Source organism: Lynx canadensis, chromosome C1 (assembly GCF_007474595.2).
Source record: "Lynx canadensis isolate LIC74 chromosome C1, mLynCan4.pri.v2, whole genome shotgun sequence".
In the NCBI taxonomy this organism is placed as follows: Eukaryota; Metazoa; Chordata; class Mammalia; order Carnivora; family Felidae; genus Lynx; species Lynx canadensis.
In genome coordinates this window covers 149,571,287-149,595,262 of record NC_044310.1, presented here as the reverse complement: position 1 = coordinate 149,595,262, position 23,976 = coordinate 149,571,287, and the positions used below count along the sequence as shown (strand labels likewise).

General features: G+C 38.6%; 1 protein-coding gene across 6 annotated transcripts in view; it reads left to right on the top strand.

Annotated features, from left to right (window-relative positions):
- Positions 1 to 16,126: 16,126 nt before the first annotated feature.
- RBMS1 (RNA binding motif single stranded interacting protein 1) overlaps positions 16,127 to 23,976 on the top strand; it is a 219,757-nt gene continuing 211,907 nt past the window's right edge. For 2 of the 6 annotated variants that reach the window (XM_030326104.2, XM_030326106.2), the window contains exon 1: positions 16,388 to 16,552. In XM_030326104.2, the coding sequence (XP_030181964.1) occupies positions 16,478 to 16,552 (75 nt within the window). In that variant the 5' untranslated portion in view covers positions 16,388 to 16,477. Of the gene's footprint in view, positions 16,553 to 23,976 lie in introns of all 6 variants that reach the window. The other 4 variants (XM_030326110.2, XM_032594423.1, XM_030326108.2 and 1 more) reach the window with 4 other exon arrangements.

The following is a 23,976-nucleotide window of genomic DNA, read 5'->3' as shown; positions in this document are numbered from 1 at the left end:
GAACTAGAATAGATGACCGCACTCTGTCCCTGACGTCCTGGGGACACTATGATTCTAGAAATGCTTGGACTTGGCACTGTCAGAATAAATGACTGGCAAACTCTTCTGAATTTTTATTGAACTATGAGGGCTCAAGAAGTAAACACATCCTTCATTCCCATAGGTTTCTGTAACTGAAACACCTAGAATGTATGGGCAGCCTCGTTTTACCCACTCAATGTAATAGACATGGTGATGCTAGAAAGGATCCCAGAAATTAGTCAGCCTTAGGCAGACCTTCACAAAAATGGGTAACTCTTAATTTTAGGAAATTGAATCCCTGGGGATTCAGGGAAGTGTACTATTTAAAGGAATTCTATATTGAATCCTTTCATTAAGAAAATATTCACCCTCGGTTTTGCCTTTTTTTTTTTTTTTTTTGTCCACAATTCTGGGTTTCCTAAAGTGAAATGTAGTTGTAGAGTGCTGTCTTAATTTTCACTACTACGTTAAGAATTTTTTTAAGTATTTTACAATGTTTATTCATTTTTGAGAGAGAGAAACAACACAAGTGGGGGAAGGGCAGAGAGAGAGAGGGAGACACAGAATCTGAAGCAGGCACCAAGCTCTGAGCTGTCAGCACAGAGCCCGATGTGGGGCTCAAACTCATGAACCAGGGGATCATGACCTGAGCTGAAGTTGGACGTTTAACCCACGGAGCCACCCAGGCACCTCTACATTAAGAATTTTTTTAATCACTGAATATTTACTGACTGCACTGTTGTGTAGCTATTAAAATTATAACTGTAAAAACTATACAACCTGGGAAAGTATAAATGAAATAGTATATGAGAAAGATAGAACTTGAAATTGCACATTTGCTGGTTATAAATATATAAAAATCTTAATTATACCAGAATTAGGATTAGAAGCAGCTTTTACAATATAAGGGCAGAGAAAATTTACATAAATGTGCCTAATGATTTCAAAATTAATTTAAATTTAATTAACTGCACCATCCGTGTCTTCTGTTGGCTCTTTGCTTTATGTGAAATAAGGAGGCATACTTCACTAAGAACTCAGTTCAAATCCTGATTCCTTCACTCTGAAGCCTTAGGCAAGATGTAACCTCACACAATCTTTGTCTTCTCATCTGAAAATGCAAAGATAGTAACCTACAAAGCAGGGCGATTGAGAAGATTAAGTGAGATAACATTTAATAAGTGGCATTGTGCAAGAGCTATCAATGTAAAAGATTTATGGAAGTCAAATGTAAGCCTGATCTCCAGGAAGTCAACTGGAAAATGGATGTTTAGCAGGCTGGATCTTAGTGGGGTAGGGGTGCCCTGACCCAGCCAAACTTTGCCCATTCCCCCCAATGCCATTTACGCCCTAGGCAATCTAGTCTTCCTGCACAGCTTTCATTAGGGGTGTCAACCCCACCCTTTGAGCACATAAGAGACCCATCTTTCAAAGTGTTGGAATATCCTGATGATTCCTCAGCAGTAAACACCACTGCCCTATAATCACATTATCCAGGAGTCTAACTTACTTCCTTCTAGACATCAGGGAGTAGGTACTGGTCTTCTGAATGTTAGATTAGATTTCTTCCTCCCTCAAGGCCAGACATCTCCTGAATACAAGGAAATCCTTCTAAAACATCTTGACAGCACAGGACTGCTCGCATTTCATTATCGTTGCTGTGTCAATCACGATATATACCAAACACAGAGTCCTGACAAAGATTGGACAGCTTACAATCACTGCATTCTGCATTGCACATACAGGAAATGGAAATGACTAAGTTTCATGTGAGCTGGAATTTAGTCCACTAGACAGATTTACAGTCTTGCTTATGTTGCAGTACCCATTAAAGTGGGAAAGTCCATGCAATCCTAGAAAGATAATTTGATGGAAAGTAATGTCCCCCAAAAGTATAGGTGAACAACTTAGTGTCGGTCTAATTGAAAGTTACCCCACTGGGATAAATTGAGATCCCTAATGTTATTCAATATTCTTTATCAGTGATGAAATGGAATTGGGAGAATTCTCAGTTCTGGTTATGATATCGAATATGGCAAGGTTATCAACACTTAAAAAAATATAAGAAGATAATTGAAGGCATTCTGTATAAATTAGAGATACGTGTAAACAGAGAATTTTGGTGGAAAAATGCAAAGGCAACATTAACATGTGCCCTGAAATTAAAATACCCTCTGCTAATATAATAAGAGAAATTATTATCTAGACATAAACATCAATAAAAGGGTTTGAGGTTCCAATAGAACACATATTGAATATATACTAATAATTCAATTGTGGATTTGTCTTGTTTCTTCTTATAACAATAGAACATGATACTATCTTAAAAGAAGGGTAAACTGTAAAAGCTTGGTAGAGCCCATACTTTATTGAGCATGAGACAGTGCTTTATTAGACCATCAAATTGAATCATGATGTAGTAAATTATTGGAGACCTAGAAAACGCATCTAAATATTAGAAAATATTTAAAGAGAAGATGATAGACTCGAGATTATTTAGTCAATAGCAAAGATGCCTCAGTTATCACAGAGCACTGACTAAACATTATTCATCTTCCACAGGGCAGGATATGATTTCTTAATGTTAAAAATTGCAATTTAAGCATCTAGAAGGAAGTGATTTCTTGATAATAAAAATGACTGTATTCTTGAATAAGTTTTTGAAGGAAGTTCTGTGACCCTACAAAATCTATAGGTCAGTGACAAATAGGAAGCTGTGCCTAATGTGAGCTAGTTTGATGCTCATGAGATTCAAGCTGTTAGACCAGAGCATGTCTAGAGGACTTAGCCAGTCCTATGCGTCATTAACATTTTGACTTACTTCCTGCTTTCAGTCTGCTTCTCTCTTTTCTGTACATGCTTTCCTTAGGTGATGTCATCCCCAATCTTGGTTTTGACTATGAGCCATATAGAGTGCTGATCGCAAGCTTACCTCCAACTCTGACCTCTCCTCTTAACTTCAGACCCATGGATACAAATGAATACCTGCTGGGGCACCTGGGTGGCTCAGTTGGGCAAGCCTCTGTCTTCTGTGCAGGTCATGATCTCATGGTTCATGGGTTTAAGCCCTGCGTCAGGCTCTGTGTTGACAGCTCAGAGCCTGGAGCCTGCTTCAGGTTCTGTGTCTCCCTCTCTCTCTCTGTCCCTCCTCTGTTCATGCTCTGTCTCTCTCTCAAAAATAAATAAATAAATAAATAAATAAATAAATAAATAGCTGCTGGACACATTCACTCGCACCATTCACTGGCACCTCAAAATCAGCACTTCCCCAAACAAATATTTTTTATAACAGCACTATTCAAGATTGCCAAAAGATGGAAACAACCCAAGTGTCCATCAATAGATGAATGGATGAACAAATTGTGGTATAAACATAAAATGGAATATTGCTCAGCCATGAAAAAAGAAATACTGATACATGCTACAATGTGCTCAAAAACATGCTTAGTGAAAGAAGCCAAACAAAAAAGATCATATGTTGTCTGATTCCATTTATATGAAATATACAGAAATGTCAAATCTACAGAGACAGAAATTGTTAGTTGACAGAGGCTGGGAAGAGAATGGGAGTAGGAGTGATCGCTTAATGGGTAATTTTCAGATTTAACTTTCATGTAGCGTACAATATTTATTATATGAGTAAGTAGAGTAGATAATAAGAATATGTTCATTTGAACTTTCTAATGCATCATGGTACATAATGCATGTTGTATGTAGTAGTCAGACTCCAAAATGGCCTCCAACAATCTTCACTCCTGGTAGTCACATCTTTTGTAGTCAGTCCCTTGTCACACTGTAACTAATAAAATATGGCAGGGTTCATAGTATGTCGCTTCTGAGATTCGGTTACAAAAGATACTATAGCTTCTGTCTTGGTTGATTGTTCTCTCTGGCACATGCACTAGCTCTCTTTCTGTGTGTGTGTGTATATAGACACACACAGCTGTCACGTTCTGAGCAGCCTTATAGAGAGGCTCAGATGGAGATTAACTGAAGATGCAGCCAACAGCCACATAAATGAGTTTAGAAATGGATCCTCCAGCCCCAGTCAAACCTTCAGGTGACTACAGTCCCACTTGATAGCTAAATCTTATGAGAGACCTTGAGCCAGAATCATCCAGATAAGCCACTCCCAAACTCTTGACCCTCAGAAACCATGTGAGATAATGAATATTTGTTATTTAAGTTGCAAACTTTGCAGTAATTTGTTAAGCAGCAACAAATAACTAATGCAACTATTAAAACTCGACAGAAACCATTGGCAATTATTTGGAACTTAGACCAATGAAAGATTTTTTCAGGGAGGAGTGTTTTATCACTAACTTTGTTTAGTGACAAAAGGGTGCCTAGTGATAATATAAAACATGCTGATGTTAGTTAGCTTTCTTATTGCTTTGAAATTCTCCACAGCTATTGCACCCGCTTATTGCCTGTACCCAGAATGAAATGCTCCCAACTGCTCTCATATATCCTGGCTTAGCTTAGCCATTGTCATCCTTCTCTGGAATAACTGGAGTTTCTGATTCTAGCCTCACCCATCCACATTGAATGTATCTACCACAGTGATAGCAGTGTAATCTTTCTAATCTTAAATCTGACCTTATAGCTCAGATTGTAATTCAGGGTGTATAAAGCCCTTTAATAACTCTCTTGTGGCTACAGAATAAACCTCAGATGATTCACAAAACTCTTCATTTCTGCCTATGCAGAAAATACTGTAAAATTTCACTTATTACACAGTAGTATTCTAACTAGGTTGTCATGATCCGGCCCTCACTTAAGCCCCTCTAACCTCAATCCCTACTCACTTCTGCATGTACTGGTAGTTGTAAGTCATGATGAAAGATGTGTTGTTCATTAACTATACATATACTCTTCTGCACATGCTGATCTTTTGCTTGGAATTTTCCAGTTCTCCTCCAGCTCTATCCCTACTCCATTCCAATTGTATCCCTATTTACTCGGTAAATTCTTCCCCCCTGCCCCCCATAAACTATAGCTAAAAATGTCTCTTCTTAGAGACGTTTCCCTGGACTTCCTTAGTCCAAATAACGTGCTTCGTCATATTCTATAGCAATCATGTATTTACATGTCTGTTTTCTCTACTAGACTGAGAAACACTCAAGGACAGGAACAATATTTAATTTACCCTTAGTGCTCTGTTGACTAACAGTGTCAGCCACCTAGTGTGCATATGATAAACAATGGAATGACTAAATATTGAAAATTAGAGCAACAACAGCAACAAAAACTATCCACTATCACAACATCCTAGCTCACATACTCCTGTAATTTTTACACAAGCATTCCCATATTTTTACATAAATTATCAATTTATAATCATAGTATTAACATGGTTCAGCATTCTGAATTTGTTTTTGTTTTGGATAGCTTTTATTGCTACCTGTTCAAGTTCACTAATCTTTTCTTCTGCAGTGTCTGAGTTGCTATTAATCTTTTCAAGTACACCTTTCATCTCAGGCATTGTTTTTTATGAACAAGTAGAGGTCATAATTGCTAGTTAAATATACCTCATAGTATGGTTGTCAGCTAAACTGTGCCCCTTCATGCCATAACACATAAATCATCTTTCCTTTCTTCCTTCTGTCCCGCCTTCTTTCTTTCCATCCTTCATCCTTCTTCATCAACCTGTTAAAGAGAAATTTCTCAACACAAGTTCCTTTTAAGTTTGAAGCAACATTCCAGTGTTTCTGGTGGTGATGTTGGTGGCAACATACGGTGGTAAAATATACTTTTATAGTGTTTAACCTGTTCCAGGCACTATTCTAGCTCCCACTTGTATATTAACTCATTTAATCTCTCAACTACTTCATTTTACCCTTTCCCAGCTAGGGAATCGAACAGCCACCTTTTAACCAAGGTAGTCTGACTCCAGAGTCTGTGCCCGTAGTAAAAATCTCAACCTGGAAGGATTTCAGTGAAGACCAAAGGAGGTAACTTATGTGAGAGGGTTTGTAAACTATAAAGTAATTATGATGTTAAAATAATTTCCAAATAATGGTGATGGCAATGATGGTGACAAAGTCCAGATAAGACCACAGGAAGTCCTAGGAACAAAAAGAAAGCATTGCTGAGAATCCAGCTATAATTTCAATTTGGGAAATGTACAAGTGCTAGAGAAGCTGAAGATGATGTTTCCTTTACGTGTTCTTTCCTTCTTTCCTAGCTTTCTAATTCCACAGCAACATCAAGGAAATAGAATTACCAATGCCTTCCACCCTGGCTTGGCTAATAATCTACAATGCCACAGAACCCTGACCTAAAAGATAAAAATTGATGGAATTTATAGTGTTGGGTTTTTATTTTTATTGAATACTTCTATGTGATCTTGAAACACGTTACACCTTTTCATTTCAGGACCACATTGAAGAGTATTTTTGTGTGTGTATACACATATGTATGTGTATATACAATGCGTGTACACACACTGGTTAAATCTCAGCTTTGTTTTATCTCATTTCTAATTTTTTTTAAAAAAATCTCTAATATCTAAGAATTGAAATGACTAAATAGTTGTCTTCGATGTTGAGGAGTATAATTTAAAAAAAAAGAAAGAAATGGGGGAGAAGCAAAAATTCTATCTTAACTTTAGATACTTCTGTAGAACTTCTGTCATTGGAGAGAATATTGGAAATATCCTCATTAAGGTATTTGGAGCACATGCACCTTTTCTTGACCTCTTCTGTGAAATCATGAAATCACAGCCTACCTCACACAGGCCTCTAAACATATTGCTTAACATCAGGATATTTTAAAAATTGAAATTACAGTTGAAAGAAATAACCCTCAGTAGACACATGTTTTGTTTGTTTGTTTTGTTTTGTTTTTTGTTTGTTTTTGAGTAGTTCTTCTTTATGTTGATGTAAGAATCTTTGAGGTCTTATGTATAAGCACATATCTTATTTTTTTTTAGGTTTGAGTTATTCTTTAATAAAAAGCTAATATTTTATGGTAGTCTATATCATTACACAATGATGGTTACAAAGTTGGATTTCTTTTAACAATACAACTATTCAAGGAGTAGACACATGTTTAATGAAATGATTTTGTTGGTCCTCTTAAAACATTAAAAAATTATCCTGTTAAATCATTTTTTTGTCAGAAGCATTTTATAAACCTGGAAAGCAAAGGCCCAAAAGTTAAAATCTATCTCTAGGAAATGTTGACCTGCATGAAACCCAAATGTCTAACAAATGTGGCTTGACAACTCCTGGCCTATAGAAAAGAAATCAGACAATAAAGTGAGAGCAATTTGTCTCCTTCCCATTCCACTGGCTTACACCCTTGACTCTTCAACATTTTAAATTATTTTGAGTTTTGATGTCATCAAAGATTATAATAATACTTATCAGCAACCTGTGAACAAACATACTGTTAAGATGAGCTAATGAGTGCAAATAATCGAGCCATGGTTCCTTAAGGGCAGGGTCCAAATCTTTACTTGCCTCTAGAGTTCATCAACAAATAGTCTCTTGCATACTGATTGTGCTTACTGAATGCTCATTGGATGAATTAATTAGTTACTAAATTATTTTATTTGTCCCTTGGTGGATATGATCATCTGACTTAGGTCAGTTAAAGTGAGAAAGAGGTGAAATCTTTATGGACCACCCTTTCCAAGCAGAGCTTTTGGGGGGAATGCATGTTCTTGATAGTCAACTGAGTCCTTAGTTCCATCACATTCTTAGATAGCAGCATCCAACTCCATGCATTACTTGCTAAATTTAGGAGTTAGTAGTCTGTCATTACCAACATTAATAAATATTCACTGTAATGGAGTTTCCTCAACCGTGCCCATTTTTAGCTTTCATTAATACGTTTATCAAAAACAATTTTTAAATCATGTGTACTGTTTGTCTATTTCACTTCTTGGAGGAATTTTTTCTAAAGTTAATACCTACTGTTTGAAATATATGTGTTCCTTTTATCTGTCCAAAATACATTGGGCCAAAGAGGGGACAGGTGGATGGTTGTTGCTGTCATTCCTGCAAGTAACAAAATCACTGAATGTCTAAATTGGAATGGATCTTTGAGGACTTTAAAATATTCACTACTAAAAATTCTGGAGGATTCCTAGTGTTGAAACACTTCTCCATGTGCCTCCAATGGATTTGCACGTTGATCAGATAATTAGATAATTGGTGCTTGGAGAGAGGCTCAGACTGGGTTCCATAGGATGGGCATTTGATCCAACATGGTGGGAGGAAGTTGTGAGAGGGCTGAGTCATAAGGAAAAGAATAGAGTGGACCAGGTGAAGAAAGGTGAAAGGTATGGTTGGCAGACAGATCAGAAAAAACTGGAGTAACACAACAATACAATGTGAGTTGAAAGGAGCAGGAATGGAGAGGAGGAAAGAACTACAAGCCAACAAGTAATATAGTGGAAGGAGATGAATCTGGAAAAATGGGAAGGGCCTGGTCAAGAAAGGAGTTATGAGCTGTGATAAAAAGTGTGAACTGAACAGTGCTTCCCAAACTCTGGTGGGAGATACGGGACACATTCTGAGAAATTTTTAATTTGTGTTTTGTTTTGATGAAAAAAAGTTAAAAAAAATTTTTTTTAATGTTTATTTTTGACAGGGAGAGTGAGACAGAGCGTGAGCAGGGGAGGGCCAGAGAGAGGGAGACACAGAATCGGAAGCAGGCTCCAGGCTCTGAGCTGTCAGCACAGAGTCAGATGTGGGGCTTGAACTCACAGACCACGAGATCATGACCTGAGCCGAAGTCAGATGCCCTAACTGACTGAGCCACCCAGGCACCCCTGATGAAAAAATATTTTTGAAGAATATTCCACTTAGAAAGATAATAAGATTTTAGTTTCTTAGGGCAGGGGTCTACAAAACAAGGTCTAAAGCCACATATCTAAGAAATAGCAAGCTAGAAGATTTATACTGAACCTCTTAAAAAACAATTCCTTATTCATGACAAAATTCTATTGTAGAGTAAAACCACGGGTTCCCTTGAATATACATTCTTATTTGTTTAACCCACTCAGACTTCTAACATATATGTCAGTCATACTTTCACCTTGCAAAAACTGGCCTTTCTGTTTTAATATTCAGTAAATGTATTACAGACATCACCTAGTTATCTAATGTGGAAGCAAGAGAACTCACAGCCAGTAATTCTCCAAGTTCTGTGTGAAGTCTTTCTAAAAATTCTAAATCCCATTTCCAATTTGCTGATGTTCTACTACAGGGGTGTGTTGCAAAATTTCTAACTTTATCCTTCAATTATTTCAATACTCAGGCAGATGGCATAAGAACAAAGGCATTAATGAATGCTAACTTGTTTGGTCCACTTCTGATTAAGTATAATAAAAAATGTTTACCCTTGGTTATAAGTGAAACCAGATTAGAGATCTTGGATGGGATAATTGGTGGTTCAATGTCTTTAACTTGCTGCTGCTTCTGCAGGGACACAGTCCCCCATCTTTCACTTCATACAAGCTTCTTATGGCTGACACATCATTCTCTTCCAGCATGTCTCCTTGAAGAGATTTTTCCTGACAACTCTACTTAAAATTTCTAACCCAACTCCCACAAAGTTGCTCTCCTCTCATTATACTTTCTTCATAGAGCTTACCACAGTTTAATGTTGTTTCATTTGTGTCTCTCTCACTAGATGGTAAGCTCTGTGCAGGCAAACACCAAGTAAACTACATCCCCAACGGTACCTACGCGTGTCCTGAATATAGAGTATACTTCTTAAATGTTAGCGAAGGTGTAAATGTACAGCTTCTCTTGGGGAACATCACTCAATGGCTCATGCTCTCCTAAGGGTCATCTTGGCATCAAATTCATTAAGAATCTTTCATGAGCTCCTTCTACCAAACGTGATAAGTATGAAGAACACATTTTAAAGAATTTGTTATTATTTAAATTTTTTTTTCTCAGCAAGCTGACATGGGTTTATTAGAGAAATAGCTGACCCAGGCTTGGACACAAACTATACAAAAACCTGGGACAATTTTATCATGCTAGAAAGCAAAAAAAAAAAAAAAAAATCGATCAGACTATTGGGATCTGGTAATAATAATAATAATAAAAAAAGACATAGGAGTCAATTCAAAGAGTCTTCCATTGACCAAAGATGGGGCAATTTAAGCACCAATAAGAATAATGACTGTGATTGATTGAAATAAAGAAAATATATAAAAAGCTGTAAGTTCAGAATATTACTTAAAATTGGTTAGGTTTGCAGTTTCCTATGGCATCAATTCATTATTCTCAAAACTGGTAAGTAGGAAGAAGGAAGTATCTTGCTTTGCCAGTGCTAATTGTATTTCAAGTTAACCAAAGAGTTGAAGAAAATTCTTCTCCATAGACAATTTCCAACTAACAAGTGCAGAAGAAATGATAAAATTATAAAACCATAATTTTGTAATACCTAATGAAATAATGCGTTGAGGTAACACTCATGAACGACTCTTTTTTTTTTAATTTTTAATATATGAAATTTATTGTCAAATTGGTTTCCATACAACACCCAGTGCTCATCCTAAAAGATGCCCTCTTCAATGCCCATCACCTACCCTTCCCTCCCTCCCACCCCCCATCAACCCTCAGTTTGTTCTTGGTTTTTAAGAGTCTCTTATGCTTTGGCTCTCTCCCACTCTAACCTCATTTTTTTTTCCCTCCCCTCCCCCATGGGTTTCTGTTAAGTTTCTCAGGATCCACATAAGAGTGAAAACATATGGTATCTGTCTTTCTCTGTATGGCTTATTTCACTTAGCATCACACTCTCCAGTTCCATCCACGTTGCTACAAAGGGCCATATTTCATTCTTTCTCATTGCCACGTAGTACTCCATTGTGTATATAAACCACAATTTCTTTATCCATTCATCAGTTGATGGACATTTAGGCTTTTTCCACAATTTGGCTATTGTTGAGAGTGCTGCTATAAACATTGGGGTACAAGGGCCCCTATGTATCAATACTCCTGTATCCCTTGGGTAAATTCCTAGCAGTGCTATTGCTGGGTCATAGGGTAGGTCTATTTTTAATTTTCTGAGGAACCTCCACACTGTTTTCCAGAGTGGCTGCACCAGTTTGCATTCCCACCAACAGTGCAAGAGGGTTCCCGTTTCTCCACATCCTCTCCAGCATCTATAGTCTCCTGATTTGTTCATTTTGGCCACTCTGACTGGCATGAGGTGATATCTGAGTGTGGTTTTGATTTGTATTTCCCTGATGAGGAGTGACGTTGAGCATCTTTTCATGTGCCTGTTGGCCATCTGGATGTCTTCTTTAGAGAAGTATCTATTCATGTTTTCTGCCCATTTCTTCACTGGATTATTTGTTTTTCGGGTGTGGAGTTTGGTGAGCTCTTTATAGATTTTGGATACTAGCCCTTGGTCTGATATGTCATTTGCAAATATCTTTTCCCATTCCGTTGGTTGCCTTTTAGTTTTGTTGATTGTTTCCTTTGCTGTGCAGAAGCTTTTTATCTTCATGAGGTCCCAATAGATGAACGACTCTTAAAACCATAGAACTTTTAAATGGATAAATCAGACTGATAATACCAAAACTTCTGATCAATCTTAGTATCACTAAAAATGAGACAATCAGTCATTATGTGTCTCCTGATGTACATCACATCACCTGTGTATGTTTAGCACCATCTATGAAGCATTCTTTGCCAAAAAAAGTGAACCTGAATGTAATTAAACCTCTACAACTAACCATCACTTTATGTTTTATTAGTAGTAGTATTTTTAAATTTAAATCCAAGTTAGTTAACGTATAGTGTAATAATGATTTCAGGAATAGAATTTATTGATTCATCACTTACATATAACACCCAGTACTCATCCCAACAAGTGCCCTCTTTAATGCCCATTGCCCATTGAGCCCATCCCACCACCCAACACCCCTCCAGCAACCCTCAGTTTGTTCTCTGTATTTAAGAGTGTCTTATGGTTTATCTCCCTCTCTGTTTTTACATTATTTTTGCTTCCCTTCCCTTGTTAGAACTAATCATCACTTTAAAAGACACCAAGAGGTTGAAATCAGCCATGTGGGACATTCTATGGAAGAAACACCATGATTTCTTTAACAAACAAACATCAGTTTAAAAAGTGAGTGGGGGCTAACTTTTATATATTAAAAGAGGCTTGCGCGAGACATCAACCAAATTTAATATGTGGACATTGTTTCAGTCTGATTTAAATGAACTACAAACGCAATTTTTTAGATGATCAGAGAAAAATGAAAGAACAGGGTATTAGTAGATCTTAATAAATTATGAATTTTGTTAGATGTGATCATGATATTGTGTTTTAAAACGTTCTTATTTGCTTGAGGTAGATATTAAAGTAGTTGCAGGTGAAATGACATGATGTTTGGGATTTGCTTTAAAATACTCCAGGGGCGCCTGGGTGGCGCAGTTGGTTAAGCGTCCGACTTCAGCCAGGTCACGATCTCGCGGTCCGGGAGTTCGAGCCCCGCGTCGGGCTCTGGGCTGATGGCTCAGAGCCTGGAGCCTGTTTCCGATTCTGTGTCTCCCTCTCTCTCTGCCCCTCCCCCGTTCATGCTCTGTCTCTCTCTGTCCCAAAAATAAATAAACGTTGAAAAAAAAATTAAAAAAAAAAAATAAAATACTCCAGAAAAATAAAAGCATGTTGGTGTATGGGTGAGTGTGTGAGTGGGTGTGGGTGTGGGTGCATATGTAACAAGAATTACAAATGTTAATAAGTATTGAAGCTGGTTCATTATTCTCTCTGCTTTTGTATTTGTTTGAAAATGATCATGAGTAAAATTAAAAGCTGAGTTTTGTTTTTAAAGTGTTTTAGTATAAAATACAGCAAACATACAAAAAATTCTCTGAACCACTTACAGAAAATATTGAAATATATTCCTACATATCCGCAACCCAGTGCAAAACATGAAAAGTTACCATCTCTACCAGTCCCCTTTGGTGCCTCTCTGAATATCTCACCTTTCTCCTTCAGAGATAACCACCATTCTGAATTTTCTGTTATCTCCTTATATTTCATGTACCTATTCTTACACAATATACTTTTTGTTATTTTTTGTTTTTGAACTCGATACAAATGGAATGATGCTTTATGTTGACTTGCTTCTTCAACATTCATTTTGAAAAGATACATGTTGATGCTTTTAACTGTAGTTTATTCATTTTCACTGCTGTAAAGTGTCCCATTGTGTGCAAGTACCATAGTCTTTTTATCTATTCAATGGTTGACAGACATTTGAGTTGTTAGTATATTGTGAACATTTCTGTATATTTCTCTTGGGGCATATGTTGAATACTTTCTTTGAGGTATGTATGTACAAGTGGAACTATTGTGCCATAGTATACACGCAAATGAAACTGGGCAATGACAAACTGTATTCTAAAATGGTGGTTGTACCAATTCACACTTTCCCTGGAAAGTAGTTTTCAAGAGTTCCCCCTTTTCCACTTCTTCGCCTACACTTAACATTTTCAGTACTATTTTTTGCCGCTCTGGTAAGTGTGAAATGGTATCTTATTATTTCAATTTGCATTTCCTTTATTATAGAGTGTATCTTTTCAAAGTTATAGGAACATTTATCATTCCACTTCTGTGAAATATGCATCCGTCTTTTGCTCATTTTTTCTTATTGATACCAAGGAATTCTTTATATTATTCTACATATTAACTCCTTATAGTTTTGTGGATTACAAATAACTATTTTGTGGCCTGCTTTTTCACTTTCTATACAGAATCCTTTGATGAACCAGTGTTCATAATTTTAATATAGTCAAATTGATCAATCTTGCACTTTTGGTCACCTTATTAAAGGAATTTTTCCCTTCAAAGCTATAAACATATTTCCCTAAATTGTCTTCTAATAGCTTTATCATTAAAATTTTTTTAATGTTTATTTATTTTTGAGAGAGAGAGAGAGAGAGAGAGAGAGAGAGAGAGAGAGGCAGAGAGAGAAGCAGAGCATGAGCGAGGGAGGAGCGGAGAGAGAGAGGGAGACAGAATCTGAAGCAGGCTCCAGGCTCTGATCTATGAGCACAGAGCCCTACGTAGGGCTCGAACTCACGAACCACGACACCGTGACCTGAGCGGAAGTCGACGCTTAACCCACTGAGCCACCCAAAGTGCCCCATTTTATCTTTTTTTTTTTTAAATTTAAGTCTTTAATTCACTTGAACTTTTTTCTTTCCCTTTTGTGAGGCAGGGCTCCAATTTCATTTTTTCCATATGGATAGCCAATTGACCTAGAATCATTTATTGAGAAGCTCATTCTTTCTCCACTGCTCTGCAATACCAATTCAGTCATAAATCAAGTGTCCACATAATTGTGTGTGTGCTTCTGTGTTCTTGAACACAGGCTGAATTGTCATCATCCAGAAAAAAGTAGAACAGTCTAAGTTTGGTAATTTCCCTTATCACCTCAAGCCTTTCAAACACAAGTTCCTAAAGCACAAGTTAGTTCATGTCAGTTTTCTTCCCCAAAACATTAAAGAGTCCCACAATGAAACATGTAAGGAACTTTTTAACGTTTGCCTAGCCAGATAGTGAATCATTCTGACCTTCAGATTTACAATAACCTCAACAGTGCCCACCATATATCAGAAACCCAATAAACACTAGTTTCTGTATAGGATTTTTACATAGGTTAACTGTTAATTTTTTAAAGAATACATGATTTGCCTCCTAGCATATCCAAAATGTTCTCATATCAGCTTACACTTATTTTGTTTTGTCAAAATGCATAACCTTAAAATTTGTCCAAATCATGTAAAGATTGTAAGGGTTTCATGACACTGTTTCTTTGTTTTAAAGTATCTAACTAACCCTGCTTTGAAATGTAATGGTAAAAAAATGTAACTTTAACGAAATCATGCATTCCATTTCAGTTTGGTTTACCTTTTGTGCTGTTAGGAAAACAGACTCTCAGAAAACCAAAGTGACAAAACAAAGTAATCAAGGTCTATTTAATAACAAATGAATTTTTTATTACATTTTATTAGATGTGCAAGGACTCCAATTTGGAGGTGCTTCCTTACTCTATTTGTACATTTTGGTATTATCTCTTTTTGAGCTAGAATATAAAAGTCTTCTACAGGCTGCTTCAGGGACCAATTAACTCCATTAAATTGTAACCAGTTACATAGTGAACTGAACCACTGCTGTCTGGGGCTGTCTAGAACTGTGACAATTAGGAGATGGAGACAGGCAGAAAGAGAGAGATTGATTTTATATGTCACTGAAGCACGCTGCAACAATATGCCAGTGTGACTTTCAAAATGGCCTTAAAATATTCCAAACTCAGGAGTTTCCTTGCTCCTGAGTGGGAGTTGACAGACTGTCTGGCAGCATTAGAAAGAGGCAGAGAAGAGCTGATGTCTATATTGTGTCCTCTAATAATAACATTCTGCCTCTTTGCGGCATCTCCCCCTTAGAAGGATCCATCTATTTGTTGTGAGGTGTGTGTGTGTGTGTTTGAGAGAGCTTTGCTTCCCCTTGTGCAGAGGGCACGATTTCACCCCTCACATCTGGGAAAACCAAACCAAAGGATACTAACCCTCGCAAGGTCACCTAGAAAATTAAGTGTTGTGGCCTGGGGGTTGGGAGAACAGAACCCAGGTGTCCCGACTCCAGCTTTGTGGTTGGACACTAAATCATTTTCGATTTCTTACGAAAAAAAAATCATTGGGCGGGTGGGGGGGGAGTGAGAAATTGATCAGATTTCCTCCGCTTTCTCCTTACTTCCCCTCCCCCTTACGGCGATAAAAACTCAAGAAAGGAAACGAGGTGTCCACTTTGCAGTTCTTAAACTGGGTCCCCCAAGTCACCCCCCACCTCCCATCGCCCACACAAAGCGACCCGGGTTCCCAAGGTTTCCGCTCGTCCAACAGCGAGCCCTGGAAGTGAGGAGTGGTTAAAACTCAGCCCTCACCTCCAGCGGGTCCCGAGCTCCGCGGCGCCCAAGCCCCGCCCCGCCCGCCCTTCCCCCCACCGCCTCGGCGCGCCAGCCCCTCTCCCCTCTCCCAATCCGGCGCACCCACCCCAGATGCCGCCTGGCACTGAGCGAAGCCGTCGTCGCCGCCGCAGCAGCACTTTCCACTTGTACTGATCACCTCCCAGCCCCGCTCTGCCTGCTCGCCGGAGCGGAGAGCGGCCCGCGCGCCAGCCCTTGGCAACCTCGGAGCAGTCGGGCTCCGGGAGGCAACTCCTTGGGAGCGCCCTGTCCAGGGTGCCCTCTGCGCTCTGCAGTGTCTTTCTCTCTGCCTGGGAGGAGGAGAAGAAGGAGGAGGAGGACGACGACGACGACGTCTGGTCCGGGCTGGGAGGTGGAGCAGCGGCAGCCGCCGCCGCCGCCGCCGCCGCCGCCGCCGGAAAGGGAGAGGCAGGAGAGATCGAGACTTGGAAACCCCAAAGTGCCCGCGACCCTGCACGGCAGGCTCACGGCAGGCTCCCTTCCAGCTTCATGGGCAAAGTGTGGAAACAGCAGATGTACCCTCAGTACGCCACCTACTACTACCCCCAGTATCTTCAAGCGAAGGTAAAGGGGCGCCGGGGGCGGGGGGCGCCGGGGGCGCGCGCGCCGGTCGGGGCCCGTGCAGGGGCGCGCGCGGCGAGCCCCCGCCACCCCCGGCAGAGTTGATGGAGGGTTGCTAACTATAGCGCTGGCCTGGGCGGCGCGGGGCGGCGCGCGGGGCTGCGGCTGCCCGGGGAGCGGAGTGCGGGGATCGGGTTACAGAAAGCCGTGGGGGGAGAGACTAGACAGGAAAGAGCCGCCAGCCCCTTCCTGGCCCGGGAGGCGGGGAGGGTCGCGGGGCCGAGCGGCGCCCCTCACCGAGCGGTGGCTGCTCAGCCGCCGACGCCTGGGGCTCCGCGGCAGGACCCGCGGCCGGCGCGGCTTTTCGACCGCTTCTCCTTGGGCCTCGCCCTGCGAGCAGTAACTCTTGCCTTCCCTAGGAGTGGTGCGCAGCCCCGGGGCCCCCAGGGACGCCCCTCAACCTCCCGCGCGCGCGATGACTGGGGCTTGAAGTGGGGGGACGGGACATTTTCTTCCCCGCCTACGGCCTTGCGCGCCCGCCTCTCGCCTTGATCTTTGTGCGGTGTGGCACTTCACCTGGTTACTGATTTCTACTTTTACGCTGGTGTTTTGGGTGAAAAAGTGGCCAAAGTTCACTCCCCGTTCACTGATGTTCCTTTTAATCTATCCTGTAGGTTTTGCAAAGGAAGGACAATGGGCAGATTTCAGTGCAAAGAAGTGACTTTATATTTAGTTTAGAAAAATGCTACCTTATATGTTGACCACAGTTCGATTTCCAGTGGTGCTTTCTCAAAAGTGGCCTTGACATACTCTTAGGTAACACAGCTGATGACATGTAGCCATACACATTGCGACTGACTTTCTGGGGACCCCGGGTGCCTTGTTAGTGGGCCTGTCTTATTTTTTCAGTGAGATTTGAGGCATTCTGAACCCATTAAAATAAATATATGTATATATATATATATATATATATATATATATATATATGGTGGGCCCATGAAGAGGGAAGGTTTCACTGCTTTGGAAGCTTCTTCCATAATTTGGGAGGGTTGAAGTTGGATGCAGCAGCCTTCTTCAGCGATTAGCATCTCCTATCACTACCCCAGGTGCCTTTCTAGATCACAAAAGAATCAAGTATGGATGCAGTGTCTGAACTTTCTTTGGTAGGTTGTAATCATGTCCTCCTTGCTGGCAGAGGACATTCCTGGCCTGATGCAAAGAATCTCTGATTCAATCTTGATAAGCTTTTCTTTCTTACAGTGTGTGTGGTCCGCGTTATGTACCTACAACATAGCTCTGTATTTTCTCATGTAAAAAAGGACACTTGTCAGGACTGAGACCAGAAATTTTCGAGTAATCAAGGACCTCCTTTTTGTTCCCCTCAATTCTCATCTTACTTTGGGTGGCCAGAAAGCAGCAAGATGGTAGAAGCAAGAATACTCATTCATTTCTGTGTGGTCCCCACATATTTGTTTTCAGAGACCCAAGGGAGGTGCTCATTTTTTTGTGAGATACATTGTAAATACAGGTTGTTCAAAGAAATTTTGAGGTATAATCAATGCACTACCTTTTAGATATCATATATGTTTAATGCACTTGTTTAAATTATGCAGCATCGGGTGCCTAAAGGACAGGCTATTCAACACTTAACTATATGAATAATAAATAGATACACTCAGGTGAAGAAGAAAAAGGGCCATGTTTCTACAGGCACATTCACCTTAGTAATTTTTATGTACCATTAGTAAGTTAGAAACCAAGTACATAGCATTTAATATAGCTAATGCATTGCCATTTGGCTCTTTTTGCCCCGTAAATAATTGAAGAGAGAGACAAACGGCAAGAGCCTGCTCCAGTAATTAGGGTCGGATCCCAGAAAGCTTTAGGGCCCATTTTCTGAAAGTGTGCTTCCTGCATAAAGCATTTAATATTGATTTGTGTTACTGTAAGTGACATTCTCAAAACATATCTTGCTGTTTCTACTATGAAATTTGAAATCCTATTACTCGGAATTTCTTTGTTTCAGGAGAAAGACACACATACCGACTTGACCTATATAACGTGGTATTAAAGTCCGATAATTAAACCTAAATTCCCTACTGTACGTATCTTGATTATCCCAGAAAGGGGTATCTCCTAAAATGTAAAGTAACCAGATGCAGATTTTAGGTAAGCACAGTTTGAAACGCATAGCTCTGTTTTTTCTCCTTGACGTATTTGCTGGTAACATGGTAGTGTGAGTCATTAAAAAAAAAAGTGACTTTGTTTGATTGGTAGTTAGTTTAAAAACAAGTGTTGCCTAGTCTACCTAAAGAATTAATATTCTCACTTAGAATATTAATTGTCTGTTGTCTACGGTGATGATCCTTGCCTATGTGTGTCTTTTAACCTTCCTGAAACATACGATAGAAAACATCAGTCTGTTTAAAGTACAGTGATGTGTTTGCTGGTCAGGGTTGTTTTGAAACTTCCGTTTGGAAACTATATCAAAAACTAAGTAATGGCATGGTTGTTTACAAAGTGATATTTGACTTAAACTTGCAATTGGGAGACGGATGTGATGGTTTTGAATCAAGAAAGGATACATGGATGGGATTTCTTTTCAGCAGGAGGAATACATACCAGTTAAAATGACACTTGAGAATGAGTTTTGTTTTCCTATGTTAAGAAATTAACATATGTCAAATAATTCTTCTTGAGTTACTCATCCAATTAGAGACTGTTGTAAATTTTATTTCGTATTTTTTCCCCATAAAAACATCTTGGTCACTTCTCCAGTTATTAACAACAACAACAACAACAACAACAACAACAACAACAATCTATGCAGTTCTATTACAGCGTGACCATATCAGCATGCTTTGTACTTTGACAGAAAGAGAAATAATTTGACAGAAATCATTAGAAAAGTAGTACAGCTGCATTACACATAAAGTAAATCGGAGGATGGTATGGAAGGGCGGGCATGGGCGGAAATGAGGAGATTGTGAAATTTTCTTAATATCTTAGTGTGGAGTAACATAGATTAGAAGTAACCTGATTTTACATGCTTGTTGGGTTTTTTTGTGTTTCTCTGTCAGGGTGGTCTTATCCCAGCAGGCTTTCTTTATCACCTGACACGTTCATTCTACGAGGTAGTTTGATGTAGCTTCGTAAATGTAAGCACATACCGTTCTAAAGGATTTTCTGAATTATAAATGACCCGTGGTATATTATGAAAAATTAAATTTGGTATCCACTTTTCAGCTACACAGGAAAAAAAAATCTGATAATTTAACATATTTTAGCCTAAAGATTTGTATGTGCACATTTTCAAACATTGGCTGTATTAATTTCACTTAGTATAAAGTCACTCCTCACGGTCTGTTTATTTCAGAGATCCTACAACCTACATTACTGCCAATGCATGTATGCAGATATATATGGGAATTGAAATACTTATTATTTCTTTTGAAGAAAGGAAAGTACAAAATGTTCTTTACATGCTTAGCTAATATTTTGTACCAACTAAATGCAGTGTACACATTTGTGATGTATGTTCATAGTTATCAAAAGATATTTCTTTTTTTTTAATTTTTTTTTTCAACATTTATTTATTTTTGGGACAGAGAGAGACAGAGCATGAACGGGGGAGGGGCAGAGAGAGAGGGAGACACAGAATCGGAAACAGGCTCCAGGCTCCGAGCCATCAGCCCAGAGCCCGACGCGGGGCTCGAACTCACGGACTGCGAGATCGTGACCTGGCTGAAGTCGGACGCTTAACCGACTACGCCACCCAGGCGCCCCACGAAAGATATTTCTATAAAACATACCATTTTGAAAGCTTGGTTTTTAAGTTTTTATGCATAAACAGTATTGTTGTCTATACGCTAAAGAAGTCTTTCTAAAACAAAAACTTCTTTCAAAATTATCTTTATATAAGTGTATGCTAAAGAACATATCACCTAGCTTCAAAATATGAAAAATAACGAGTGATATAATTTGGGATTGTGTTAATAAAGGCTACCAGAACAAAGTAGTTTTTCTGTATTGAATTTTTGTGTGCATTAACATTTTGTTGAATTCCTTAACTTTTACTTGGTACCCATATGACTGTTGTGTCAATCTGTTTCTCTAGGGCTTAGGGTTTATGATTTGATACATGGAACGACTGAGTATAGTAGGGTGGTTTGGAGATACAGAGGCATGATATTAGAACTTAGGGTGCTTTGTGTCCTAACAAGTAACTGCGTTTATACAGCGAATAAAGTTTGCTTGAATAGATCAATACAGCCAAGTAATATTTTATACCCTGAATACACACCTTCGTTCCTTTGGTGAATGAGATAGTGTGGCTATCTAGAAGTGGTATTGGAACGCTCAAGGTCATGGGATGGTTAAAATGAACATGCATTGTAATGCAGTACTGTAGCATTCTTCCCCCGAGATAGCTGTTTCTTTTGGATTTTCCATAGCATCTATTATATTTTTATATGCTGGGAGCTAAATCTCAAGCTACTGGAAAGGAAAAGGAAAAGAGAAGTGAAGTAGGAAAGTTTTCAGTCATTTAGTATTAGTATAACTAGATATACCTTACATGGTTGGCAATCTTGGTTTTGAGTTTAAGTTCAAATATGGGCAATTTCCATGTAATGCAGTTTCAAGAAAAAACATTTTAAAACTTTACTGATATATTGCTCAGACTTTGTATTTGGTTTAATGGTTTATTGGAACTTTAAAATTACCCCAGCTTACTTAATGAGTACTAAAATTTTAAGTTATGGGTCTTTTACCTAAAGACAAAAGGGTCTTTCTTTCTTTTATTAAATTGAGCATTTCCAGAAAATAAAATATTTCTCCCCATGTCTACTTAACCAGTAAAAATCATGTGAGAGAAATATGTACAATGGAAGGATAAGTGCTTAGTAAAAATGATACAGACACTTAAATATTGTTCATTGTTTTTAAGGATGAGGAATTTTTTTGTCCAGTTTGTTTTTTATTGGATGCTTAGTCTCACTAATGTTTACTCTCCCCAAGCATGGTCTTCTCGCCCACTGTAAGTCTCTCTGCAAAGGATATCAACACCTCCCTAGTTTCTTGCTTGATTCACAAAACAGTAGGTGCTAAATAAATGCTTGTTAGTGACTATTATTATTCAGAGTAAGTACATGTGAATTTTTTTAGACCAGGAAAAAAATGTAGACCAAAATGTACAAATATAATAATCCAGTCTGATTTTCTATAGCAATCTCATTATAGTTTGATTTGCATTTTGATTTATTTTGTTACCATTTTGACAACTTTAAATTGTTTTATGGATTGAGTAAGATCCCTGGGAGGAATCACATATCAGTTGGTCAGTGCTTCATTTATGGAATCAAAAGTGCTGTTTTGTACATTCTTCATTAAAGCCTATGGTGCCAGAAAAAAAAATCTCATAGTATTATATTTGAGGTGGGAAATGTTACATGTGATGAATTGGTGACTCAGAGCCTGTCTTTGTTTCCTATCAGTGGCCCCCACCAACATAATTGAAACTTTTTCCTGCTCAGTTTTCAAGAAAATCAGCTTCTTAAAGAAATGTATTTCAGACTCGGTAAAAACATGTATTCATTTAATGGATAACAACTAAAATATAAACTAGCATTGAGGTGTTCAGAATTAGTCCTCTCTCAATTACTGACTGTTGCATAACCCTAAACATGACATTCAGCTACCTAGCTTGTTATCCCATTCATTGGGGTTAGAGGAATGAGCAGGAACGTATCAAGTTGCTCTGAAGTAGAAGTACTATATTTCATGTAACGTAGCTTTATTAAATAAAATGTAGTAATGGTATGTGAGTGATTTAAATGTAATGCCATAGTATTTGGTGTCAGATCAAACCATATGTTCAAAATTGAACATTGGACTTGGAGATTTTATGTGGAATGAATTTAAATGTTCTGGCTTTTTTTTCCTCTATTGTGTTAATGGGTAGATAGTCAAACCTGATGGAAGTTGGTTGTGCCTCATGAAGGCAGCACTTGGATGATACAGACTTTCACCAGTGGGAGCTTGGCCGGGTGATACACAGCAAAATGTCTTCTTAGAACCGTGTGTGTGAAACATACATGCAAACTTGAGCACACACACTAATTTGGTAACAGAAACTAAACATTTCTTCCTACGAAGGGCAAGTGTAAAGGGGATGGTGATGGTTAAGCTAATAACAAACTCAACACATATCTCCCATAGTTGAATTCCTTACTTTTTCTTAATGTATTTGGTCTCCTTAACATAATTATATGAATATCTTAATTTTTCAAATAAGCACTGGAAAAGAAGTGTGTCAAAGGTGGTGAGAGAGAGAGAGAGAGAGAGAGAGAGAGAGAGAGAGAGACAGGGAGAGAGACAAAAAGGGGGGGGCAAAAATCAACACCCAGTCCTCCTGGGGGAGAAAACATACAGAACTGAACACTGTCCTTCTCTATACATTGTCTTTTAGCTAATTCTTAAATGGATGCATTTGTCATTTTAGAGGATGGAGAACAGTTTTCTAGATGATAAATATGAAAACCTAAATCCTAAAAGAGATTAGATGTTAATATAAACAGTTAATTTACTTTTCAAACTCTGGCATTTTAAACACAATGCCTGGTGGATGATTTCTAACGTTGGCTGTAACATCTGTATTCTGGAATTAGGTTAAAGTTTTCAGCTGGTAGCTTGTTGAAAAATTGCTGAGGTTCATGAAGGACTGACATACCAACTAATCGGTTGTATTTTTCTGAGTGATCCCAGAGCACCATTCTCTGCACTTGAAATTGGGAAAGGTTAGGGAGTATAATAGCTGGTCCTTGCTCTCTAGCATCTCATCAGCTACCAGGAAAGACAGAATAGACACAATACAAGAAATAAGTGAAGAAAAATATTTACAAAATAGTACACCCAGGAAGGTAACGTATCAACCAGAAGTCTGAGCGACAGAGAAAGCCCTGAGATATACATCTGTGAGATTAAAAACACTGCCATTGTGTTTTGTGAGAAAAAGTAAAGGGCATATAAAGGCCACAATAAACCTGGGAATTTTAGAAAGAAATTGGGGCTTTAGATTAATGAGTGAAAATGTCTTGAATTGATAATCAGCATTGTTTTGTATTTCTTGTGCTTTATTATCCTTTTATGAGTGCTTAGAATGTTAAAGAATAACACTTTTTTTTGGTACTTTATGTTAACTCCTTCCCCACAAAGTTTCATATGCAGTTACCGTATTTTACATTGTTATTTTTCAAGTTTTAGGCTTATAAGTGTGCTACGAAGCCAACCTATTTGGGTTGTGACAGGCTGAGAATATCATGCTTAAGTGATGACATAATGGTCTCACAGATTTGTTACTCTCATTGTTTTAAACCATTTGAAATGATGTTTATTTCTTCTAATTCATTAGGTGTGCTCACGGCAAA